Below are 22,324 nucleotides of genomic sequence, written 5' to 3' on the forward strand. Positions count from 1 at the left end.
GAGGCCCCAGGGCCAACCATTGGCCAACCTTTCCGTGGCTTCTCCTTATCACATTACAGCAGGTAAGTCTCTTTATCTGCAGAGGCATCAGATCCTCCCCTGTAGCAGGCCAAGCTCTCGGGCTTTCGAGCCACTTTGCAGCAGCAGGTCCCACAGATTAATAATGCATGGTGGGGTGCAATTAAAACTCAAAGAAAGTGGTTTTTTTTTTCCTAATATAAGACCCTCCTGCCTCAGGACGAAGAGAAGATACACTCAGAAATGAGCAATAAAGACTTAAACCTCTTACAGACTGCGCCTGGAGGCAGGAGAGCAAGCGCAGGGCATAGCGCTGCCGTCCCAGCCGTCAGGGCTGGGCTGTGCCTTCACTCCTGACAGCATTACTGAAACCATCTCTGGCAGCCGGCGACCACTTCTGGGGTCCTCGCTTTCTTGTGGAACATTACAAAGACTCAGAACAAGCCATAAAGAATGACCTGAAAACTACACAAAATGGGAAGGAAGCCTATTCCATTTTATTGCATCTATTAGACCGATTGAAAAGATGGCTCAGAAGTGGCTTGATTGCCACGACAAGCACCTGCACGGAGAAAAGATTTAGGAGACCAGACCTCTCTTTAACCTAACAAGTAACAGCAGAGTGAGACCTGGGAACTGGAAGCCAAATCTCTATAAATGGTGTCAAGAAATAAGGTGCATAATTGTAAGAGAGAGAAGTCAGCGGTAGGACATGTCTTTGGCAGCCCAGACTTTACCAATTATTTCCTTGCTAAGACAAAAATTACGGAGCTGACACTGGAGCTGCTGGGTGAGGGGATTTGGCCGCTGCTACCCAAGACACCTGCTACTCAAGCTCAAGGTAGTGCTTTCAAAGCTGGAGACGCAGAAATCTGCTGTCATGGCAGCAAGATGGAGCAGGATGAGCTCATCGCTCAAGTCAAATTCGCCATCGAACCCCGGGGAGTGCAGGTCACCATGTTGTTCCACTGGACCTGCGTGATAACAACCCCCCAGGCCTTACAGCAATCTTCTCACCCTCTGTTAGCTCTCTGCAGCCTCTCCTACACACAGATCCACCATGCTAACTGTGGAAACACCTGCGCACCACTGCTGTGCCCACAGCAAACCAAAAACTGCACAGAAAAGAGGGAATGGAAGAAGAAGAAGAAGGGCCTTTTCAAAATACTTCAATTCCAATTGCAAAACACTTGGGAGGAATGTGTCTGAAAGCCCCGTGAGATGGGCAGTCTCAGTCCTTTGTCCCACTTCAACACTCTCACCCCTTCTGCTGTGTGCAAATTCCTCGGCAGGCTCCCTGGTTGCTTTTGTTTCTGTGGAATAACCAGGAAAAGGGCCAGGAGCGGCACAGGCCACATGTCACCCTGTACTGACGGCACAGCGCTGCCAACGTGGCTTGACACAAACAACATGGCACCGCTACAGCCAAGACCAGCCTCTCCAAACAGCATGGGTAGCTTGTGGTGTTGGAGGTCTCCAGGTCCAAAAGGATCACAGAAGACTTTCAGAGAAAGAAAAAAAAAAAAAGAAGGAGACTCTCCCATGGGATGGCAATGCTCAACTCTGCAAAGAAATACGCTGAGCTGGATGGTGGGATAAGTCCCACCCCACCTACCGCACTGTGCCTTTTGAAGGCATCTGCCTCCACATCCTGCTTCTCAGCTGCTGCCGGCTGGGCTCGGCCTGGGGAGCAACGCGAGGACCGCAGCAGCAGTGGCTGTTGGTGGCAAAGAGCGGCTGAAGACACCAGGGACCTTGGTCTTGACTCTTTTTCCTGAGCCTTTCTCTATCTTTTGTCTCCCATTCCCAGCTTGGTGCCTTCCTACCTGCAGGTAAGGGACCAGAGGGGCCTGACCACTGCAGCCTGAAAGTGTGGAAAGACCCTCCCAAGTCACCCACACTGAGGTGAGAGAGGAAAGCTCACGGGGACATCCACGAACAGCACAGGGACGGCTGAGCTGCTGCTGCGCCTTGTGGGGAGAGGAGGAAAGTTGGGGGAAACAGGTATCGGTAGGAAAAAGCAAGCTTGGCTTCTGGTCGACAGAATCCAGTCTGTATCACCAGCGAGATGAGATGCGCGGTCTCAGCCCGGCTGTTCGGTAGGCTGAAGGGGTGGGGAGGATTCAAGGCAGGGCAGCAATGCTGTACGGGCTCCGTGTCCTTCCCACCCTGGCTCCATGTGGGAAAATCAGCCTCCAGCTACACCGCGGAGGAAATGCGAAGGAGCTGAAGGCAGAGCGGTAGCCGCCCTCTTTTGCTCTTTATCGCTATTGCTTTCTGCACACCCACAGCAAAAGGGGCAGGGCGCAGCTCCCTCCCCTCCTCGGGGCCGCTGGGCATCACTGCCAGACCCGCCTCGAAATCGGGAGAGGGCGCTTCCCAAAGAAATAAAATCCCACCCGTGAAACTCCAGCCTGCCAGTGCGGTGTGGCGAGGCTGAGACCTGGTCCCAGGCACCAGCCAGCTCCCAGTGCCCACCAGTGTGTCCCAGGCGGGCTTCGTTATGGAGATCCGCGCCTGGCAAATCCCGCTCTGCCGCAGGATTAGCTACCAGCAGTTTTGCAGCGGAGGACACGCGTGTGCACCAGACAGGGCTGAAGTCGTTGGATGTTATTTCTCTCCCCTCGAGATGGGCTGGAGCGCAGCGATGACTACTGCCTTCCATCGCATTTTCAATCCCTAAAGATGAGGAGTGATAACCTTGCTCCTGTTTTTCAGCCAAGCCCCTGGAGCCACCGCAGCTCCAAGGCTGCGTCTTTCCTGGGATGTGAAAACTCGCTTTTGCCACTCTCGCAGAGTCCCCACCTCAGCGAGGAAGACCCCAAACAAGCTAGCTGGAGCAAATGCAGACAGAAATCAGGAAGCAAGCTGATTCCCTGGGGGAATCAGGGAAGCAACAAAACTCACAGGCAGCAGCCAGCACCTGCTCAAGTCTGCAGCTACCATAAAACCAAGACTATTTTTTCCCTCTAGACTGAGCAGAGTAGGAAGGGAGAAAGGAGATCCTGAATATAAAATGGGGCGCATGAAACATCACACCTGCTGCCTTTGTCACCCAGGTGGAGGCTCACATTACTGCAATCAAGCATGACGTGTTCCCTCTCCAGCACTGGGTTCTGGGTGGGCACATCCACCCCCAGGAGTGCCCGTCCTCCCTGCTGCCTCCTGCATGCACCCAGCAGCACAGCTCCATGCCCAGGCTATCGCATACACCTCAACACCACTGTGCTCCTTTTGGTCTCCTTTTTGGCACCTCATTGGAGGCCAGCCCGTGGCTCCCAGCACATCCCCCTTCACTCCACACCTCACATCCACCCTCAGCTCTTCCACCACCAAACTGCAGCTTCCCCAGCCTCGAATAACCAGCGCTGTGCACACCATTTCATGAACACACGGCCGGGTTCCACTGGAGTCAGGCTCGCTAAATAAGCGAGGCTTGCTGCTCTTCCATTGCCCGATGCTGCGAGGCGCGGCCCCAGAACTGCTTACGCCAATCCCCCGGGCGACGGGCAGGTGCGTGATGGGGAGGGGAGGCTGGCAGGGGATGCAGGAGGAAGAGCACTGATCTCCAGCTTAGCCCTCCAGCCCAGGGGAGCCCTTCCTCCATAAATATTTGCCAAGCAATGCATTTGCGCCTGTCGATGGCTGTCAATAGGAGCCTGCAGTGCTGTTATCTACAGAGCTATCATTCTCAGGAACCTGATCCAAACAGCCCCCTCCATATCTCATTTGATGGCCAAATTATTTGTCTTTTTTAATCTGTGTGCTGCATGCACGGAGCCTGTCCCCAACTACGGAGCACCCTGGGGTGCGGGCAGACGGAGCAAAAGCATTGCAGCTGGCAGGCGGCATCGAGGTGCCTCGGCAGCGCCAGCACACAGACAGTTAACCGGCTCACGTGCACACAGAGAGCTGTCAGACAAAGCCCTGGCCTGCACGTCTCCTGCTTCTCCCTGCGCTTGCATCGTCAGGCTCCGGGATCTACCTGCCAGCTCCGGCACGCCGGCAGCGGCAGGGAAAGGGCCGGCGTGGACCGGCAGCGTGCGCCAGATGGGACGGTGCCAGCCGGGGCTGTACTGACAGGCCAGAAGGATGCTGCTACGTTACCGTGGAAATGGTCTGCTGTTTTCCGTCTCAGGGCCTCCACCGTCTCCTCTGTATCTGCCCACTCCAAGACCAGCCTCCGGCCATACAAATGCGTGCTGTGGCACAGGGCGTTGAATGCTTTCTGCAGAATTAAGAGAAAAAAACAATAAGGGACAAAATAAAGACAGGCTCACATGAGGAAAAAGCAACAATGTCCCTCCCTCTGCCCCGAATCTAAAAGGCCACCAGAGAACAGCCTACTTTGAGCACTTTGGTCTGACGGGGCAGGATTCATCTCCATCAGTGGCTTTGACTCGATCATTTATCTTTTACACACTTGCAGCAGAGCAAATACCCATCGCCATTCCTGCAGGCTGTTGCTGCTTGCTACGGAACAGGCTGAAATCCAGCACAGCAAGCGGCTCAGGGTTGGCTACAGCCTTGCATGACCCTGGGGCCACACCTGAGCCAGGAAAGCTGCACCCTGGAAAGGCTGTCAAGACTTGGGGTAGCCCTAGGTGCAAACCAGGGTTTTCACGGGCAGGGCGGCAGCGCTGGGTTAGCATGGGCAGAACAACCTCGTGACTCTCCACCCACCCTGTCCTCTGCTGGCACGCAGTAACGCACAGATCAAATTGAGTAGAAAGGTTGCTTTCTGCTCAGGGGCAACAAGTTAGAAGAAGCACAAGCTCGCTGGGGAGAGCTGTCATCCTCTCGCCAACGGTTTGGTGATGTTGGCCACGGCGGCAGCAAATGTGGCAGAGCCAGAAGCCAGCGCAGAAGTCCTCTTTTTGCCTATGGTGGTTCACTGTGTTACAGAAATCCAGAGGTTTCCCCATTGTTAGATCCTGCTCAATAACATCCATAAAGCTATAACCTCTTGCTGATGTTGAATACAAGTGTGCCAGCCAGCACCGTAGCTCAGATGGCTTTCTCTGCCTGTAGGCAACCAGCAGAGGCATTCAGGAAACAGTGACTCGATCCAGGGAAGGTTGACTTTGTCTTTATTTCCTACAGACTTTCAAGGAAATTCAGGGCTGAGCAGGATTGGGCCCATAATGCAAATACACAAACACACCAGTGAAATATTTTCACCCCCAGGGGCCCACAAAGTGCTCCACAGCAATGCTACACATGGCTGGCTGCAGGGGTAGAGAAAAGGAGCCCAAAACGCTCTTTTAAAAACCCCAGCTAAGGCTGGGATTAAGTCAGGTTTTATGCTCTGCAAACTCACACCCCTGGAACAAATACGGCAGCTCTAGAACCCTGTCCAACAGGGACATGCCCTCCCATGCCATTTGGGTGTCCCCAAAACAGCGCTGAAGGTGTCCTGGAGAAGCCCAGACCTCTCCTCCGAGCTGTTTGCTAAACAGCAATTTTGAACAACTGCAGTTGTCCCCAAATGTCGCGTCTCTGGGCAGAGGGGCTCCTCCTGCAAGAGGCTTTGGCTGCCCGCGACCACTCCTCGGCAGGCAGGACCCTGCCTGAGCCAGCAGGTTACGAAACTCAGAGCAGCCCCCATTTCCAGCGATCAGCACTCAGTAACCCGTGTTCTCCTCTCCTTCTGTTTCCTTTTCACTCATATAATGCTTATCATAAAAAAAAGAGAAATGAGGAGCACCAGCTCCACCTGCTCCGTAGCATCTCTTAGATTCCCCACCTTTGCCAGCTCCCCAGGGCTGATCCCGGCAGGACCGTGTGCCTCCTTTTTTGGGGGGGGCTCACTGCCCTCTGAAGAGCTGCAAGCCTGGCAAGTGCTTTTGCAGCTACAGCTGTTTTTATTTGCCACTGCTGTTGTTTTAAAGGCCTATTTTCACTTGGAATGGTATCCAATTAGCAGAGCAATGTGTTGGCTTAAATAAACACTCGGGGGGAGGTGGCAGTTGGGAGTTGTGATGGCTGTTTACGTTGGCACAAAGAGCCATTTCCAAAGCCTGGCGAACAACTGCAGCTCTAATCGCCAGGTCTCATTTGTTAATTTATACTTTTTAATTTCTCACTTCCTGCAGCACAAGGAAGAGGAAGGTTGGAAGACAGGATACGGCCCCAGCAGCCTCGCTGCGCCCTGCAGGAGGTCACAGAGGAGGGCAGGCCACGCCGAACGCATCCACGATCACGGTGGGAAGTGCCGCACTCGGGCTCTCATCCTCAAAGCAGCTTGCTCTGCCACGTCCTCCTCGTTGCAGGATTGCTTCCATGCCCCGCCAGGCACATGCAGCCGCTCAGCCCAGTCCGGGATGAGGCATCCCCTAGATTTGCGGGGAGCACTGGGAAAGGTCATGGAGCAAGAGGGAAGGCGGGCGCTGCCATCAAGTTGTGTTGCATGGAAGGAACCCGCTGGGAGAGACGCATCTGCCGGCAGCCCGGTGACATCGGCCCTTCCCAACCGGACGTGCTCCGGAAGCGAGCTGTTCTGCACCCGGAAAGAAGCAAAGCTCAGGATGCAGAGGCGCGCTTGCAGGGACCCTCCCGCCCCACTGCTGCTCCAGCCCACCTGGGAAAGGGTGTGCTGGGACCTGCCGTCCCCACGGCCCCGTCCTCCAGATGGGCTCGCAGAGCTGGGGCTGCAGAAGAGAAGCCGTGCATTTCAGGTGAAAAACAACTGAACGTCACTTCATTTGGAAACGAGCTGAAGAATACAACTTCGCTCTTCATTGCTCTGAGAGGAGTTAAGACTTTTTCAGGGAACAAAAAGAGAAGCCACTGATGATTTAAAAGACAAAAGGATGAAGGGGGAAACGCCATCCCCATACATCCGTGCTGCTTGAAATCTTCCAGGGAGAGGAGGAAATTTGCTGCTGTTGCTATTCCAAATGAAAAGATAGGTAGGGGAAAAAATATGTTCTAATTGCACGAGAAATACAAAAAGAGGACAAGCAGACCGGCTTTCAAAGACAGTGGGGCTGGCGGCAGGAGCTATTCTCAGGGTGCAGCTCTTCTACCCAAGTGACTGCCTTCCCGGGACACCTCCTTTGAAGACCAAAGCACTGGACGGCCAGAGGCTCATTCAGTTGCATCCGAACTCAGGATAAAGAGAGGTGTGGTGTCTGGTCATCAGAGAGAGACTCACCGGAAAAGACCTCTAACTACCACAGCTTTAAGAAAAGGGGACCCTCTAAGGACCACCACACAAGGCTCGGTATCCTTAAATGCCAAAAAAGGGTTTACTTAAACCCACTGCCACGTTACACCAAAAGCTGAAGAGCCCTGGCAAGTCTCACAGGTCTCTTTTGCTTTCCAAATGCTTTAAGGGTTGCATGAAAACCCTATGGCCCTCTCCCCCTACACAATGTGCCAATATCCCAATTAGGATTTTGCAGAGTTTGGTTGGAGTTTAACGCGCCATGGCTCAGTGTGGCAGGATTTTGTAGCCAGCTCTGAATACAGCTTGGGCATCTGCAGACGGCGGAGGGAGACAGGAACGGGGCAGGGAAAAGCGGAGAGAGGATGGGGAGAGGCCTTGAACAACAGCTCAAAATGTTCGTGGGATTCAGAAAGGGAATTTCGAAATTAAGGGCTGGCTGATAAACTCACATGAAGCCCAGGCTTCCAGGACAAGACAGACACTGCTTTGGAGCAGAGCCTGCTGCGCCAGGGCGTTGGAAAGGCAGAGATCAAGAGACCGGACCGTTACGTCCACCACCCCCGGGTGCTACGACTCCATCCCTAAATGCCGTATTAATTTGGAAGACAGTGCTGTTCTGCCTATAGATTCCCCCTTGCCCTATTAAATACTCAAGCCAAAGCGTCTCCAGGCTGGAGTCATTAGAGGGACAAAGGGTCAACAACATTAGGAGATTGATAGATTTCCCTTCTTCACAAGAACCAGTCCCAACTGAGGATGCTCTCTGCAATGCCAGCTGCAGACAAGGATTTTTCCTTCTGTGTGCGTGCATTTTTAAAGGCTTGACTCTCTTTCCCGAATGGGCAATTTCTATTTGGAGACCAGATGTATTTTTATATCGACAGGGGAGAAAAGTGGAAACTTGGCTTCCAGTTAATAGTTCAAAAATAAAGACAATCCCACAACAATTCTGCACAGGGAACGTCAGGAAACATGTGAAATGGTTAATGCTTCCTTAACTGGAGTTAATTTCTTATTGCCGGTGGATCAAAGTTCCCTTTCTCATCCCCCAGTTTCCATGCACTCCCAGCTAGTGGTCAGCTAACACCGGAGATTTAAAACCAAAGGCCTGACCAGCGGGTATGCAAACCCTCTTTGTCAACGTTACTGTGCCCCTCCCATTGCTCTCTTTGACATGGGTTCCTCCCCATTTCCTAGCTTTGTACGTGTGCGTGCTGTAATCTGTTAAATGCTCATGACACAGAAGAGAGGGGGCTGCTAATTTCATCTGACGGTGGTGTAGCACTCTCATTTGAGACCCATCCATCACCCAGGGAGCCGCTGAATGACCCAAGAGACAGCCCTGGCTGCAGATGTCACCGTGGGAAAGCTAGGTGTGAGCCTGGGGCTGTGAAGGACGAGGATGCTGCCACCAGCATCATCCCACGCCCTGCCGGGATGCCACCTCCCCTGCCGGCAAGGCTGCCTGACGAGCGCGGCTCGGGCACTCAGCCCTCCCACAACAGCACCCTTCAGCAGGGCTGGCTCTCCTCGAGTGGGTGGCAGAGCATCAGGGGAGGCTGAGGAGGTGAAACCCAGCCCAGCAGGACAGGTCTGCAGGCACAGCACTGGGGAGTTTGGAGCGGGACCCTCACATCTATGTCCTGGCTTTGGAAAATCTCTGCACATGCTCCCACAGCGGCCGTGGTTGCTCAGAGAAAAAGACAAACATATGAGGTCACAGGCTTTAAATGCCCAACAAAGCCACCCTAATTATTCTATTACAAAAACAGCATGTTTTGTAAGATGCTTATATGCAATTTCCAGATTACCACTCTGAGCAAAAACGTCATTGACAGTCACAGCTATTCAGCTCAGAGGTCTCCAGGCCCACTCCCCTCCTCTCTCATTTCACTTAGCAATAAACTCTAAGCCAATTATGTCCGTGTTTACAATATTCAGGATCCTATTCATCAATACACAGTGCATCCTTTTCCAGACGGCCAATGGAGTGTACTTGATGTGCCACTTGTAAGACAATTAAATCCCTCAAAGAGACGAGGGCAGGAAAAAAAAAAAAAAAAGAAGGAAGAAGAGCTGCTTTGCTGGAAAAGAAGAACCTCCCCACCGAGTGATCTTCTGTAGGGTGGCTCGCTCGCCTCCCATGGTCTCTGTGAGCTTTAGGAGAGGTGCCCTGAGCAAGCACCCTGCCCGGCTCTCCCCCCTCCAGCCGGCTGCCGGCGCTCACCAGCGATAGGTGGGTTTCCTACTGTTGAGGTCTCTATTTGTCCATCAGCCACCGGGTCCCCCAGGGGCTGAAGAGGGACTGGACGCAGACGCTGAGCCTGTGCCCTGTTTCCTCCAGAAACCAAGCAGAAAAGCGGGTGCTGTCTCATTCACCCCAAACTGAGCAGCAGTAAAGAACCAGCCAGGCCCCTGTATGCACCTTTCCATCAAATGCTTCAGGTTTCCTTAGGAAAGATTAATTCAAAAACTGGGAACAAAGCCTGGACGACTCTGGAGTGAAGCAGAGGTTAAAGCAAAGCTGCCCAGTGCCAGGGTTTGAGCGGAGCCACAGGCCCAGCTCGCCGTGCAGGGACAGGAACCACACTCCTGGGGGGCCGGCTGGCTGCACCCCACGCTGCCCAGCGAGCTGGCCCCCAGGGGGAGGACAAATGCTGAGCGGAAGGAAGTTTGAATTAGGATCAATACAGGACTAACAAAGAAACTCTATGTACTGTGTTATACGGGAGGTCAGACTCTAACAGATGATCTAATAGTCCCTTGTGATCCTGGATCAATGAATCCTGTCTAAAAACATAAACACAGGCTACACTTGCTCCCCTCGCCTCTCTCCTTCATCTCCACTCGTGGTCTTGAAAATTTGGAGTCTCAGGGAGCCAGTGGAGCCACGTGGTCCCTCCCCTTCAGCAATAATACCCTTTGGCTTGTGCCCACAACCATTCCTCTTCCAGACACTGCTCAAATTGCCAGGAGCCAGCAGCAGGGATGAAACCTGCACCGCTACGGTGCTGGGAGCACCCACGCAGCAGCTTACAGCGGGGCCAAGGACCCTCTTCTGCCCAGTGCATGAGAGACTGTGCCGGGTCCAGCCTGTTCCTGAACCTCTGACAAAGGGTAAGAGCAGAATACTATCAGACAGGCTACAACCCCCTTGTTTCCTCTGCAAATATGGAACTTAAACATATAGGAAAGCTTAAAAAAATAAAATAGAGCATTTTGAACAGCAATCTATTCTGGCTTAAAAAGCTGTGGAATATTTTGCAGCATAAAAGTGCATACGGATTGCAAAAATGTCAGGATACTGGAATGATAGGTTTTGCATTTTCTGATTAAAGCAAAATGTACTTCGATTAAAGCAAAATGAACTCCGTTCTTGGCGCTGAGAAAGGCGCTTCCCAGGCACGGCTGCCTGCTGCTGCTGACATTTTCCATATTGCTGCCAAATAGCCAGAGCAGACCACTCTGAGAAAGCATCCTTGGCCAGCCCAGCACAGCTAGGTCCCCTCTTCGGACCAAGACAATGGCTGTATTACAGAACTGTATCTTTGTTCTTGCGTTCAGCAAGGTGAAGCAGACACACACCTTTCTCTCTGCTTGCCTATTCTTTTGACCAATTCACAACTACTGCTCTTTTGTTACTACCTGAAAAATGCCAGGGTAAGGCTGCTCACAGAGGGGTCTCAAAACACACAGAGGAACTGACAGAGATGGGCTTTGTGCAGTTTAAAAATCACTAAACAGCCACAATATCCAAAACTCCCCTAAAACCAACACAGTGTTGGAGATGGGACATGTACTGGGGTTTCCTGAGGTGTTATGTCGGGTCAAAACCATTCTTTCTCACCTTGCTTCTGACAAACGTGAAAAATAAGTCCCTGTCCTTCTACATTACAGGAGTTTCTAGCCATTGTATCAGGGTGCAGAGAAGGGCCACCAAGATGATCCAAGGACTGGGAAGCTGCCATACAAGGACAGGCTGGGAGAGCTGGGTTTGTTCAGCCTTGAGAAAAGGAGGCTCAGAGGGGATCTCATCCCCATGTGCCAGTACTTAAGGGGTAGCCACAAAGGAGATGGAGACTCCCTTTTTACACGGAGTCCCATGGAGAGGACAAGGGGGATGGACACAAGTTGCTCTTGGGGAGATTCCGACTGGACACGAGAGGGAAATTTGTCACAGTGAGGACAGTCACCACTGGAATAATCTCCCCAGGGAAGGGGTTGGCTCGGCCACGTTGGACACCTTCAAGAGCCGTCTGGACAGGGTGCTGGGCCATCTTGGCTAGCCTGTGCTCTTCCTAGAAAGGTTGGACCAGATGATCCCTGAGGTCCCTTCCAACCTGGGGTTCTGTGGTTCTGTGAAACCTCTGCCGATTATGGCTTAGGTTGAGGTTTGTTGTGTAACCTTCAGTGGTTGCCCACATGGGGTTTTAGCCTCAGTGCAGCTTTGCTGGTGGATGGTAACAGCCTGCCCAAATCTGGGCTACACCTCAGTGGGACAGAGCCTCCAGGCTCCCCTCCTCGCCTTCTGCTCCAAGACCAGGCTGGGAGGGTGCCAGAGGGGGAAGACTACATCTCACCTTGGCATCCTGCTTGGTGAGGAAATCCACAAACCCAAAGCCCCGGTGGGATCCCGTTCCTGCCATTTTCTTGGGCAGCCGGACAGTCTTCAGCTCTCCAAAGGTGCTGTGAATTAGAGAGGGAAAAGCAAAGACACTGTGAGATCAAGGGAAGAACCATCATTTTATCGCAAACCACGGCACAACCAGTTGCAGACCAATCTGCAGGCTTGCCAGTGCCGAGGACTCGGGCGACCAGTGTCCTGCAGCCGCTCTGCTTCCCTGTAAGCCCCATGTCCAAAGCACCCAGTAACAGCAGAAAATTCACCTTGGATTTCAAGGGTCATCCTTTCCAGTCGCAAACCTTAACAAAGCAAAAACCTTCTTTAACAGAACTGCTGTGTTTCTCCCTCTAGGAGATCTGCAGAAACCAAGGACCCAGCCTGTCCTGTTCAGGGTGGGCAAAGAGCACCTCCCAGTTACCAGGAGGCAGAGCTGCTCTTGACCACCATCAAAACAGATTTCTTTGCACCTTTGAAGAGAGGCACAGGATACGGGCATGTCCCACAGGGACCTATTTTCTTTCCAGAACAGCTCCCCAAAGCCCGTTGTAGGCACCTTGTTGGCAAAAGTGTCATCCCTCTGCTCCATGGATGCTGGGCATCATTTTTAAGACTGGATTTCCTCGCTTTAACTCTTCACTTGGGTACCTGCATTGTGCAGCCAGCCACCCAACCTCTTTCATGAGCTAGAATAAACCGGTTTTATTTAAGCTTGCTGAAGGTATAAGAGGAAACGGGTAAATTCAGCAAACCTAAGTCCTGCACAACAACCCTCAGATAGAGCAGTGTTTCAGACAAGTTTTTGAGTGCCAACGGGATGGGAAGTCAGGAACCGGGGGCTACGGGAGTTCCCGTTTAGCTGGGGGGGTGTGGGTTAGGGCTGGCGGCATACGCACTCCACCATAGCCCAGCTGAAACCTTGTCACAGCATGCTTGTCCCCAGAGAAGGAACTTGTCGCTTGAGCATCAAAGCACACAGCCATCTCACCAGCCTGGACCTTGTCCAAAAAGCCAGAAAACAGACCCAAAGGCAGCACTTGCCAGACACCCCTCTCCAACGCCGTCTTCTGGAGCAATTCCAGCACAAAGCCTATGCTTTCTCTGCATTCAAGCTCTTGCTTCCCCTTCTCCTCCCCTCCCCTTACGCCCATTTATCAAACACATATGCACAAACTGCAGGCAATAAATATTTAATGTGGACCGGGTCTGAATAGATGTGTTATTTTATTTGAAGATCTGCACACACGCGCGCATACACAAAAGGAGCCTGGGATGCAGCAGTGCCAAAGAGCACCTGGGAATAAACACAGTAAAGGCCATAAACGCTCTCGTGAAATGATATAAGCTAAATCCTGGGAGTTAACCTGGTGCACTGGCAGCATGACCAGGCATTCATCTACCCAATTTCCTTAGGCAACGTGGTGTGTAAATGTACCATTATGAAGCCTCAAAATGAATCCGCACGTCTCCTCCTCGGCGCTTTCTCTCCCTCTCTGCCTCCTGCCCCCTTTGAGCTGGTGCTACGCAAACAAACAAACAAACCCAAGCAGAGGCGAGGGAGCAGTCTCGGCTGGAGGGGATGCTTGCCTCCAGGAGCAGCGGGACCGTGGCATGGCTTCCAGCAGCAGGAGGGTTCTCCTGCAAGGGGGTGTGGGTGCTGGGGGTCCCGGGAGCTCTGCAGGTGGCTCCTCTTGCCTGCAGCATCCCTGTAGGATCTCAAATGCCACAGCTGGGTTAAGGGAGAGGTAATAAGGGAGCTCCGGGCCCAAGGACATGACCATCTAGCTAGGAAAGACAGGCAGTGGGTGGCACGGGCAGGGGAGAACTCGCTCCAACCTGTCACTCTGTGGAAAACATCATGGGCATTGCCGGGGGGCAGAGCAGAATATCTGCTAAAGGAATAAGAACAGAATGTTTGCTAAAAGGGAGGTCTCAACAACACTCGCTCTGTGCACTAAAACACCATGTCTCCCTTTGACACTGAGAACCAGCACACAAGATCGGCAAGGATGGGCACGGGGGTGCCCAGCAGGAGCGGGACGGCTACAGACCCCGGGGCTCAGGGTCCCGAGGGAAGCCGTGGTGACCCACATCAACCTGGGCAGAGACGGGAGAGGCTGGCTCTTCCCTCCTCCCCAGCTCAGAGCGGCCCGAGCCACCCGTGCTGGGGGACGTGTCCAGAGCAGGGCTGGCCACAGGCACCTCCGTGGGGAGAGGGCTCGGGGGAGGAGACAGACGCACCAAGAGCTCCCAGAGGGACAGGCCCATCGGAGGAAGCTGCAGTGCAGCTCCCAACGGGGAGCAGGGAAAGCTGAGGGGCACGGCAGAGTCGGGGCTGACCTCACCGGGGCTGCAGAGTAAAACACCCTCCCCCCCACTGTGGCGCTAATTAGAAACCACAACACAGCAATTACCATCCCGGGAGCTGCGAATGAAGTGGAGAGCCTGGGCCTTTAATGTTCTCCTCTCCAGCGCCAGGCAGAGACTCACACCTCTCTTTTCCAATTATTTCCTCCGGATTTGTGGGGAGAGAGGCAGAGGCGGAGGGAACCCAATTACCCCCTGCAGCACCAGGCTCCCCGTACCCAGGGAAGCCAGGTACTGCTGCGCTTGCTCCCACGCCGGCTGCATCAATGCCACAGCCTTCCAGCTCTGGGACAGCTGTGCCCAGATGGCACCGTGGCTGCCACGGGCAAAGCCACGGGAGCGGGGATGGTGGAAGGAAAAGGGATGCAGCCCATCGCCCAGGTGAAACCTGAGCAAAATGACATGGAGGGAAGCAAGCAGCTTCTATACAGCTGCTAAACTGCAGCTCGCTCATAAGATCTTGTCAAGGTGCGTTAAAACACATGCGTCCCCAGGGGTGGGGATGGCTGCGGAGGCAGGGGGGCCTCACAGCAGCTCAGACCCGGTGTCACTGCCACCTCCCTCCCAGCACACAGCTCCCCAGTGGCTGCGAATGGTGTGAAAACGCAGCACGCGCTCCAGGGGTGCGGGTTCCTCTTGGAGCTGGCGCCTCTCTCCTCTCTCTGTGGCAGACTGGATGGAGATCAGAAAGCGCTGGCAGCAAACCCCGTGAAGCACAGCACCGTGCCAGGCTCCCTGCCCGGGCACAACAGTTACAGGGCAGTCCCTGGAGTTAGCATGAGCGTGCAGCCTGAGCGGTTTCTGCATTCGTACCTACCAGCATCCATGTCTTCTCCAAGCGCTCCCGAGCCCCTCCGCCGGCTCAGCCACAGCACAAGCTCTGAAGGACTTGGTGGTTACGGGTGCAAAGCCCTTTCCTGCTTGAGACACCGACTTGTTTGCAGTCAGCCTGGCTTAACTTTGCAGAAGACACTATAACCTCCTTTCTGGTGAATCTTGGCCCTGCCAGACCCACGTGCCTGGCCTGGGGCTGGATTTCTGGCAGGGCACCCCCGTGGTTCTTGGTGGCACTGTACCGGGCTGCAATTTCACCCATAATGAGCACAGCCAAGGTCTGCAGCAAAAAGAAATGTCTGACATACACAACCTCCCCACGGAGCTGCTCATGACTAATACAGGCAGTTTTGGGGGAGGCAGCAAAAGCGAAGAGCAAGAACTTTGCCACAGAGATCTGCAAAGCCCCCAGTGACCTGCCGTGCGTGCGTCTGCTCCGTCGCCTCCCAGTTCCCTTCCCCACATATTTGAGGACACTGTCCGAACAGCAATCCTCTGAAATCCCGAGCTGGGGTCAGGGCCCAGGCAGAAGCGTGGGTGGGTCTGGAGGACGTGGCTCTCCCGGCCTCCTCCTGCCTGCGGCTCTCCACGTGCCACAGGCAGCTTGCCAGCCAGGCTGGCAAAATCCATCCTCGCTCTCCCAAGCTTGGCACGTTTTCATGCCGCTGGCTCGAAGGCATGACAGCCCTGAACAAATGCTGCAACTAAGATATTTCCTAAACGAGAACCTTTGTTTCATGCTGATCCAGGTTTACAAAGGCAGAGCGTAAACCAGGAAAAGCTTGTATTGGTCCTGGCTGAGCCACGATCCACATGGCTGCTGAATAAAGACAGTCACAACTTTTCCCTTGACAAGTCGCTGTTCCCAAGCTCAGCAGAAACACACAGTGTCACCAGAGATGCCAGAAGGGATATCCCCTCCCTCCCACCCATGAGGGATCCAGCACTTCAACACGGCATTGCCAGGCATCAGCCGCTCTCCTGATGCTTTGGCAGCTCTTTCAGTGGTGCTGCAGCCACCCCCTGGCTTCCTGGCTCAATAGAGAAGGAAGAGAACTAGATTTCTCCTCCATGCTGCAAGACGTATGCTGCAAGCTGGCTGCAGGTCAGAGGAACATCACTCCTTGGGATTGTAATTATATCCTTCTGGCACAGGCCAGCTGGGAGGCAAGTCCTTTGCCTGCTAATTATAGGACATTATATTGCTATTAAACAGAGCACACTCTAGCTCAGTAGACAACATACTGCTCACTTGGCTTTGCCTGTTTACTAGAAGGTGCTTGCGCATCCTTCGTCAACACAGCCAAGCAGCCGGAGGGCAGAGGAGGATGGGGATACAGGTGCTCTCCAGAAACCCTCTTCCCTCCTCCACCAGCACGACGTGCAAGTTCCCACCCTGCAGCTCCCTCCCCTTCCATCACCGCTCTCCTGCTGCAGGCACGGCCCCAAATCCACCGCAGTATCGCCAGGCACGTGAGCGCCAGCACCATCTTCCGCTGCTGACTCCACCACCACTTTTCACAGCTCCTCTCTTCCCATTGGGTTTTGTTCCAGTTTCTACCCCTTGCTTCCAAGTCACTCCCCAACCCCGCTCAGCCTCCGAAGCCTAGGTCTGGCCCCACCACCGCCCCAGGCAGTCACGACGGCTGTTGGCACGCACTCGTTCATGGGACAGGTGCCTACAGAGGCGGCTCAACATTACTCCAGCTGGGAAGTGTCCCCTCTATTTCATCCCATTCCCTGGCACAAATAGGAGCACTTAAACCGCAAGCTCCTTGGGACAGGACTAATCATTATTTTCAAGTCCCAAACACAAAGATGCGTTCATCGTGCTTGATCTTGGTGCACCCTCAGCTACGAACTGATCAAGGACTCTCTCGTTGTCAAGTTCTGTAGGGGAAAACCCAACCGATACTGCGAATCCATGCACGTGGTTGGAAAGACCAACTGCTGTCCACTGCCAGAAGAGCAGACCCTCTTGGAAAACAAACAGAAAGATTGCCCTCAGGTCTCTCCAGATGTGTACAGAGGTCCCACTGCAGGGGACAGTCCTAAACCCTTCTCTCTGGTTTATCTTCCTTCAAGAAACACAAACCAGTAATAACCACATTGGAAGGCTGGTCACGAAAACCTCTAGCAAGGCTCCCAACCTTCTCGTGGGTTGCCATCTACTGCTGCCACCTCCTCCTCTCTCCCCTCCTCTCCTTTCACTGCCTTCTCATCCCCAAGCTCTGATGCTGCCCAAATCCCCCCTCGTGACTGCTGGCAGCCCTAGGAGGGAGCTCAAGCGAATGAGCCAGGCAGTGTAACTGCTCATCAGAAATGGCTCTGGGCAGGGGACAGCGAGTCCAGAAGAGACAGAAGTCCTTCCTTTCCCTTGCTGCACAACCTCTTCCCCAGCAGCAGGCTGCAGCCACACGTCAGCCCAGCGGAATTCACTCAATCGCTTTGCAATGGTCTTAATTTTATCCCCCCCCCACCCCCCCCCACCCCCATATAGGACCTTCCCTCCCCCAACGAATTACCTCCCTGCCAGTCTCTGCTTCTGTGCCGATTTGCTGATTATAGGGGGGGGGTGTGGAAATAATGGTCCTTTTTCTTTCTCCCTCCTTTAGGAACGCAAGACCCTGGCAAATGGTTTTGCCCCTGGGCTGAGCCGTGGCCAGTTCCACCCCCTGCATGAGAGAGTTAATGAAATACGCAGCGGAAGGTCCCTCCCGCCTCCCGCTCCAGGACTTCAGCTGACTCCAGTACAGCTAATCCCATTACAAGAAAATAACGTGGATAATTCAAGCTAATGAAATCGTTACAAGAATGCGGACAGCCAGGGGTGGACATTCAGGGCCAATTTAACACTCCTTGGTGTTGTTATCCCCAGCACAGGAAATATCTGAAAGGAGGAAGGGAAAGGAGAGAGGGAGGAAAAAAGCCCTCCTCTCTTGTTAGCTTAAATCCCGTTAGAGAGTTCAGGAATTAATCTGCCACCTATCTCCCTTATTACAATTATCATCATCATCATCATCATCAATAACGTCTCCCCGGTAACCTCTGAAAATTAGCAAATGAATGCACAGGAGGGCCAGGCAGGAGCGGCAAGTGCAAACTGCCACCGCCTCCGTCTCCAGCGGAGCCGCGGGGGCAGGAGGCGGCGGCTGGAGGGACTTTGCAGCACAGCAGGTACCCTGGTGGACTCCCAGCCCATGGCTGCATGGAAGCGATGTGGAAAAGCACGTCCTCGCCCGCCCTGGCCCCACTGCAAAGCCGATCCTTCATTCCCGCAGCGGCTCCTCACCTGCAGCAGACAGTCCTGCTGGATAATAAGAACACCTTCCAAACCCCTCTGAAAAGCCAGCGGTACACAGGAGGAGGACACCCACACCTGCGCCTTGTTCTTTACTACGTGGATCATCAGTTTTTCCAGCTTCCTCCCCTCTTTGCCTAGGAGCGTCGTCTTTGTTCGGAGGCCTCTCGATCTGCTACCGCAGCAGAACCGAGCTTCGCTTTATGCAATTCCTGCTCTTCGGCGCCAGCCTCGTGCTGCCGGGAGAAGTGCTGCTGTCCTCTCCGAGCTCAGCTGCTTCCAAGCAGCGTATGCCTTCCTGAGGCCCGTTTTCTGGGGTAGACCTGGCCATGCTGCACAGAGCCTCCCGTGGCAGGTCTGAAGCCGGGCTCCCCTCTTGGCCACCCACACCCGAGGGAAACCAAGCACCGCTGGCATGTGTCCGAGCTCACCCGCAGCATTTCACCACATTTCAGCATTTCACATTCACATTTCAGCATTTCACCTCTTTTTGGCACCGAGCGTTTCCAGGAAGGATACTGCACTCACGGATGCGAAGTACCTCTTCCACACCACGTAAATGAAACACAGCCCTGTCTGCTTGTGGTAGGAGTTGTGGGAACCCTCACCATGACAAGATTTCAAAGCTATGCGCGCCTGTATCCTCAGCTCATATGGGATCACGGGTGTTCAAATGCCTCCTGCATCTTCAGCTGGGTATGGGTGGTTCCCACTTGTCCCTCTCCTGCACTGCTGGGTGATGGCAGGACAGGGTCACGCAGCCCCCCCCAGAGGCAGCTGCCTTCTCAAGGTGCTGCAATCTCATCCCAGACAGTACACTGCCTCGTACTCCCCCCAAAACACCTATAACTCATTCCCCGGAATCTTTAAGGAACTGCTTGACAGGGCAGGGAAACAACACAGTGAAGTGAAGTGAAGGGGAGAGACTCCCAAGTCTCAAAGAAACTCCAGGTCTCCCTGGGAGAAACAAGGCTTCTGAAATGGGAGCGCTGTTTGACCCAGACCCACATAAAGGGCCCACAAAAATCACAGGCAGCATTTTCAAACCAGGAGGTTCTCCAGGATCACTCACGACCGTCAGGTCCTGATGAGACAGAAACGAGCGGTCAGAGATGCTGCAGCCCTTGAGCTGCTGCTAAGGAGCTCAGCAGCCAGCATCGATACGGGGGAAGGAAGCAGGGACCCCCAGCTCATTTTCAGCCTCCACTCCCCCACATAGGTGACCTTGCGATGCTGCACCTCTCCCATTTTTCCAGCTCACTGCCTGCAAAGGTACGTCTGCTGCCTACCAACCTCACACAGACACACAGTGCTTTGATCAGTCCATGAAGGCGGCAGAGGGACTCATAAGTTAAAAAAAAACCCACCCTGCAACATGAACGTGAATGTCTTCTGCAAAAGAGAGAAAGCAAAAGCCCCACGGCAAAAGCAGCAGAAAAGCTGGAAGTCCTGCAAAAGGGAGACCCGGCCTTGCAAGGAAGAGGAGTCACCTAGGGATTTCCCTTCGACAGGAGAATCGGGGCCAGAGAAAGATGCACACGAAGCACGCTGCTGTGAGGGCTGTGGTGACGGGATACGCGCGGTGTCCAGCCGGGGCGGCCACCCCCTCCTTATCCCGCACGGAGGGTCTCTGCTGGGTCACAGAGCGCAACCTCCTACTTTTCTGCCGCTGCAGCACAAGTAACACCTTTCCCCTTTCGCCGGGCTTTATTCCCACCAGACCTGTAGGAAACCTACACCAGCGCGATTCCCACCTTGTGTCCCCGTGAATTTATCCGGAAGCGACCAACGCTTTGCCACAGCAGCCCTGCCTGCGCAGGGGAGGGGGGAGCGGGACGAGCCCCCCGGGACGTGCCCGGCACGAGCGGCACCATTCGATGTCTCTGGGATGCTCTCTCGCAAACACGTCTAATTACATCCAGACGGCGCTTTCAGCACACCTGCCGCAGCAACTGTTTATCTTGCCGATGACTTAAAGAGCATCATTTGCAAAGTTTGCTAGGAAGGGAAGGCAATTAGCATGTCGCTGGCTAGGCACTAAGATCCTCCTGCTTTATCTCCGCTGTGGCAGCTCGGCAGAGGACCCTTCGGTGCTAACTCCCTCCTGCTGCTCCCCCCACCTCTTTGGCTCCTCCAGTTGGAAACACACGGCTGTACTTTCTCCCAGAAAAGACCCCAAAGCAAAGCAGCGGGGTTGCGGAGGGAGGGGGCAGTGGTGGCGAGCCAGCCCAAGCTGCCAAACCTGCCCGTACCAGGACGTGTCAAGGGGCAGGGCTGTGCTTGAACGGGGAGATCCCGAGGTAGGGGGGCCATTGCGATAGCTGTGGTGGAGCGTCTTGCAAGTGACCTGTGTGTTTTGTTTATTTTTTTAAAACCGTGAATCTGGGGAAAAGGCAGGCGCTGTGCCTGTGGCAGGATAGCGACGCTTTGCCACAGATATGTGCCAAAAAAAAATCATCCTGGTAGACACAGCAGCCAGGGTGATGTGGCTGGGAGCGGAGGGGGGCCTGCAAAGCGCCCGCAGCCCCATCCCCACGCCACCCTCCCAGATTCCCCTCTCCAGCCACGGTGCTGGCCTGGCCCATCCGCCCCAGCTAAGCCTCATGGCTCAGGCTCCCCCCTCGCACGCCCCTGGCCCTTTGCAGCGCCTGCACCAGGCAACCCTTACCGATCTCTCCCCCTTCATCCTCACCTTCCCACTGGTTCAGGGTTCCTCTGTCCCAGCTAAAGCCCGCACCAGGACTCTCCTCTCTTCTACCTGCAGGCGTTCGCATCTCCTACCCCTCCTCATCAGCTCAGTGCCTGTGTCGCGCGGGGGACCACCAGATGACTTATTTATCCGTGCTGCTGATGCAATTTCACTGCGGCGTCTCCCTGACTTGCCCCCCGCCACGCTCCCCGGATTAAAGGCAGCACCGGTCCCAGCTCCAGCGCACGAAGGAAGCCCACAAGATCCACCTAGAAACACCCCCCAGAGAAGCTCATCCAGCTTTTGGATCGCCCTCTCTCCCCCTCTCTTCTGCAGGCAGAAAACTAAGCGAAGTTTAGCTCTTTTTGGATTTATCCAATTTTGGACCAGATCTTCAGGAGACATTCAGGTGGTCAGTGTCGCAAATACTGCCAGTGCCAGAGACTATATGCACATAGAGCTGCTTCTCCCAAGGAACCGTGAATTAACGCACAGGACTCCTGCTAACGCTCAGTCCCATTTCTGCGGACGGCTCGCTCAGCAGCGGCCTCCCTTGGAGCTAGCGGTGAAGCAGGGTCAGAAGCGCCACAGCTTCGGCCCCAAACCAACGCACAGATACGGGACCTTCCCGCTCCTCAGGATGGAAGACCAGAAGGCAGCGGCTGTTTTCCATCGCTTAAACGGCTTGTTTAAAAATGTAGCAAAACATTTTACCCCTTCTCGATTTATTTTCCTTAACAGTTGCTTATGAGGGACCTTATCAAAAGCTTTCTGAAATTCCAAGTAAATTAGTCATTAGGCAGGTTTTCAGAACAGTAATTAGGCCACTCCATGGCCCTGATGTATTATTTACCTGAGAAGATATACATAATTAGGGCTCTTCTTTATAACTGGTATTACACTCACTAAATTCTACTCCAGTCTATCGTGTAATTACGCAATTAGGCTGCATGCTAAACAGAAGGAAACCAATTCTGAAAACCAAGCAAAAAGGAAAGAATAAAACCAACAATAATAATTATTTTTTAAATCCTCCATCACCAGCACAGCAGCGGGTCTTAAAATTTTAATATCCCTCCACTTAAGTCATTTTTAAACAGGTGCTGCAACCAGGTTTGGTTTCTTAATTTTGCCGCACTTAATCCTACTTTGCGAGGTTTAACGTCGTGCGAGAGATTTGGTTCCTTAAAGAGATTTGCTTTAAGGGCTAATGTTAAAAGGCGCCTCTCCCCTCCCCAGCCGGCAGAGGTTTGCTGGGCCGGTGGAAGCGGCGCTGCATTGTCTTGCAGCCTCCCTTCGCCGCTCCTCGGCCCCCCGCTCCTC

At 53.8% G+C, this 22,324-nt stretch overlaps 1 protein-coding gene across 2 annotated transcripts in view; it reads right to left on the bottom strand.

Moving 5' to 3' along the window:
- RBM19 (RNA binding motif protein 19) overlaps positions 1–22,324 on the bottom strand; it is a 73,274-nt gene that overhangs the window by 13,442 nt on the left and 37,508 nt on the right. For both annotated transcript variants that reach the window (XM_075109989.1, XM_075109988.1), the window contains exons 22-23: positions 11,770–11,875; positions 4,126–4,246 (exon numbers count right to left, since the gene is read on the bottom strand). In XM_075109989.1, coding sequence (XP_074966090.1) covers positions 4,126–4,246; positions 11,770–11,875 — 227 coding nt within the window. The remainder of the gene's footprint in view (positions 1–4,125; positions 4,247–11,769; positions 11,876–22,324) is intronic.

The sequence above is a fragment of the Phalacrocorax aristotelis genome, chromosome 15 (assembly GCF_949628215.1).
Source record: "Phalacrocorax aristotelis chromosome 15, bGulAri2.1, whole genome shotgun sequence".
In the NCBI taxonomy this organism is placed as follows: Eukaryota; Metazoa; Chordata; class Aves; order Suliformes; family Phalacrocoracidae; genus Phalacrocorax; species Phalacrocorax aristotelis.